The sequence below is a fragment of the Penaeus monodon genome, chromosome 31 (assembly GCF_015228065.2).
Source record: "Penaeus monodon isolate SGIC_2016 chromosome 31, NSTDA_Pmon_1, whole genome shotgun sequence".
In the NCBI taxonomy this organism is placed as follows: Eukaryota; Metazoa; Arthropoda; class Malacostraca; order Decapoda; family Penaeidae; genus Penaeus; species Penaeus monodon.
Window position 1 is genome coordinate 7,816,142 of NC_051416.1, and position 4,185 is coordinate 7,820,326.

A 4,185-nucleotide genomic window follows, 5' to 3' on the forward strand; every position below is an offset into this window, starting at 1 on the left:
AAAACTGTGTATCAACCTTTCTATGCATGTACTGAACAGTGTAAACATTAGAAAATGACCGTGGTGAGCTACCAAAGAAAAATATTTTTAATGTATTCTAAATACACGTCCAATTCTAACCATCTAAATTTTCTCAGCATCCAGCAGAATCGGTAAAGAAATTCATATACTTGAAATCCACATTAAACATCATCTACTATTCACTATTGTATCAAAGATAAAATGCATAATGAGAATAAAAAAAACATTATCAGATAATATAGACACTTTATTTAAAAAACATAACAGTTCTACCTAGGATTTATTACTATAACAACTTCTGCACACGAAAGAAAATTAATCGACAGTAAGGATTAAAGTTGGCACAACCTGTGTTTCACGGAATGAAAAATAGATACCGATAGTTCTCAGTAAATCACGCCTTCTGCAAATGCTCTCCTATGGGGAGTGTGATTGGATATAGTAATGAGCAACTCAAAACATCCAATTATATACTACAGAATTCTGGGTATTTTCTATAAACCTTGGCAAAATACTATATATTACCACAAAATAAGCTACGAAACTGAATTGTCAATCACAATCACATAATTTAATATTAAGATCCCAAGCTTTCTGTTTATATTATCATATTACACAACCAATGCTTAACTAATATTTACAAATATTATATAACCTAGGATTTTGAACATTTTGTATAGCAATAATACACATGTATTATTTCAATTTACAAATAAAGACTTCACGTTAAAATGACTTCTGTACATAATGCAGTATCCTAAAATAATACAAGTAATCAAATACTTTGAATGTTATATGTACAACAGGTGACTGTCTTACTTAAGTCATCAGTTTATAATATAATGCTGATATTAAATAATATGACAAGATATAAAAGTGGCTCAGCATTATGACTCTTACATCAGCAGGTGACAGATAAAAATGATATCTGTGGAAGATATTGGAATACAATGTCCCAGGAACCTTATTTACAGGTTATGATTACAGTAAATGAGAAACATTACATCAGCCAATGACTTCTAGAGGCGATATATAAAAATTAGAAACATAATCTACTGCTAAGTTAGGTTAGTTAGATATACATTCATCCCTTAATTTCTAATCATGTTATCAACTGTATGATCAATGCTAATAATATATAGGCTTTGAGTTCTATTTATACAATACCTTATTCAAAAACACTTTTGCAAAAATGACAAGAAAGAACATTTACTGTTGACAACTTCCTTTTGCGGAAACTGTTGTCTACAAAAAATAATGACAAAAGCAATAGCGTGGTAACTAATAGTGTTCCCAGAAGCCATCCAATTCTATACAAAAATCCTGCTGACCCTGAGATTTTGGTGACATTCTCCAAGGAATATATTACAGATCATTATAAATAAATTTATATCAAGATAACTTTACTATAATGCAAAGCTATGCCCAATTATATAAACTGACTGAGGAATGCTGAATCTGTTGACTAGCTGAACGTGTGACGTCAAATGAGCACTTGAATATTTCAGTGTTCTCGCAAAAAATTGGGTGTATTTTTTCCTTTGTATATGTGTGTATGTTTGTAAGTATTGGGATTCCCGATAACTTAATGTAGAGTCTAATCTATGTCTTTATATATGTAATCATTTTAGTTTTCACATGCATAGTATAGTGTTCAGCAAATAAATAACTGACAAGTCTGCCACTGGGTTTAGTTGTTTATATTAGCATACAAAGCATTGTCAGAGTATAGAATCGGATGTCTATTGCACGTAATATTGGGAGGACAGTATAATTAATTCGTAATAAATTGATGTGTGATGGGTTTTCTGCAATTAAATATTAGAGAACCATATAAGATATGAGCAAATTATTGGATATTAACAATTGCATGGGCAAATTTCAGCACTACAAAATTAAACAGTAACAATTCAATAATATCTAGATGTTATTTCTATTCCTGTTCCACGTATATCTTCTAGTTTAAATTAATTGTTCACACGCCTGATGCATAAAATCTAGAAAACAGAACATGGATTCCAAATTATAAATTCGAAATACTATTTTCTATCGCCATTTTAAAGTTCAGTGGTCGTCTGCACCGGGGAAGGATCTGCGATGCCTCTTCGACCAAACATGACATTTTCGTTGGTTGCACTTACACTCAGAGGTCCCTCCCCAGCATCCTCATCATCATCTGGAAAATGCTCATAGGCTGGGTTTCTTCCTGCCGGGGTCGAAGCCGCCATGGCCGCAATGTGCTGCATGTGTCGCTGGCCTGGTGGAGTATCCCACTCCATTCCCAAGGTGTCATGATGGCCATGTGGGGACATCCTTCTGATGCCCATGTGGCCCCCCAGGACACCTTCCATCTCTGCGCTGCTGATTGTGCTACCGTCCTCGCTCACTGCTGGGGAGAGGAAAGCTGGTCGTTCTAGATGAAAGTGCCATGGGCAGAGGACTGCTAGACAGTCTCCTTGTATAGAATAGTGTTACTAAATTGTTTTCCTTCCCAAGTTGATCATCTGAACTGGTACAGAACTTTTGCGATATAAACAAAATGAACCTAACGTTGCGGAAAGTAATAAATCTTATATTTCTTAGTGCTTCTCTTCATAACAGGAAGGAGAAAATAGGGGGCAAATGGGCAAACTGAACACTAAACGGTGATACATTATTACTGCTTAAAATGCTGCTGGAAAAACTGTTTTGTTTTGTTGCCAATTCACATTACGTAACTTTTTACTTATTACTTAAATATGTTGTATCACCGTAAGGATTTATAATATCTATTTGCTTGGAATTTATCACCAGTAATATCTCTAGGTATTTTTTTTTTGTGCCTCCTTATTATTTTTCGCGTGATGGTTCCCTGTAGTAATCATTCAAGTATCCCATGGAACCTACTATGGAACGCAGCAGAGGACGGGCATCACTGTTCTATTCTGGTCATGTGCATTTGGAGTGCCACGTTCGTAAGCAGCCCTTGGTATTTAATATAATGTTCTTAGAATAAGCTTGAAAGGAGACAGTGAGATTATAGAAAATAGGAATATTTACCAGCAAAGGTGCAACGTTAGAATAGTTTTTTGCTTCTTATTGTCTGAATGTGAAAAACGAAGAGTCAGTAATTATGATGTATGTGAGAAGAATATTAGTACTGACATGGTTACAGAGACTATCAGTGTTAGGGACGAGGAGTTTACTAATCCTTGCTAGACATCGAGGTTCAGCTGATGGAGCCAACGAATTGAGGTATTTGTCTTATAAATATAAATAGTTCACTTTTGGGAAATATCAATTAATAATGCCACAAATGCTTAGATAGCGAAATGATTTCTGAAGTTTGAATATATTATAATTTAAGCTTTAAAAAACTAATTTACTCACTAAAATTATTTATGCTGTAAATCAAGAATTGTTTCAGGCTGAAAATTTGGTTTAATATATTATCTTTCCAACGTGTGGTTTGATGAATCTCTGAATCAAAGTTTTGTACAATCATCTTTTTGGGACCTAAGATTCACCAAAGTTTCAGGGCCGTACACAACCTGATCAACATACATTGCTGTTTGGTAATGTAGGATACATTATCCATGGAAAAGTGATGAGGTGGTCTTGGATCCATGGGAACTTCCTGGACAGAATCATCATCCATGGGAACACTCATATGCAAAACCTGTAAGAAAGACGTTTGAAGTATTAAAACCTATCTACCAATATGATCCGAAATGAATAGTATATTTATATTACTTGTTTGCCGGACAACGTTTACATATCTCACTCCTTACTAATATACCTGTACTTCATATTCCTTAGCAACTGGTTCAATGACTGAGCCAAACGCGCTCATACGGGGGCGCCACAACGACCACAGCTTTCTCGGTTTCACCTCGATGTTTAACATATCTGTAAAATGAAGTTTCAAATTCATAGTGTACCCGTTAAGCAAAACGTATTACCGAGATGTATAGAAATCTTTATACCGTATTGATTTTGGATTAAGAACAAAATTACAAAGTTCTGATGTCACTTACTTTTGCCACTGTACACATATATAGCATATGCCAATTAGTCCAAGCACTGCAATAATTCCAGCAAGCACTATCAGAGCCACGTAAAGCCATTCCAGAGTGACTGCTTTTCTTACTGGCGGCTGGACGGTCGTCTCTACAACCTAAAGAG

General features: G+C 34.9%; 1 protein-coding gene across 1 annotated transcript in view; it reads right to left on the reverse strand.

The window, feature by feature from the left end:
* Positions 1 to 322: 322 nt before the first annotated feature.
* The window catches only part of LOC119592880 (cadherin-99C-like), a 12,311-nt gene continuing 8,448 nt past the window's right edge, over positions 323 to 4,185 (reverse strand). The window contains 5 exon segments of the mRNA XM_037941774.1: positions 323 to 2,410; positions 3,565 to 3,679; positions 3,800 to 3,841; positions 3,843 to 3,909; positions 4,038 to 4,177. Of these exon segments, the coding sequence (XP_037797702.1) occupies positions 2,079 to 2,410; positions 3,565 to 3,679; positions 3,800 to 3,841; positions 3,843 to 3,909; positions 4,038 to 4,177 (696 nt within the window). The 3' untranslated portion in view covers positions 323 to 2,078.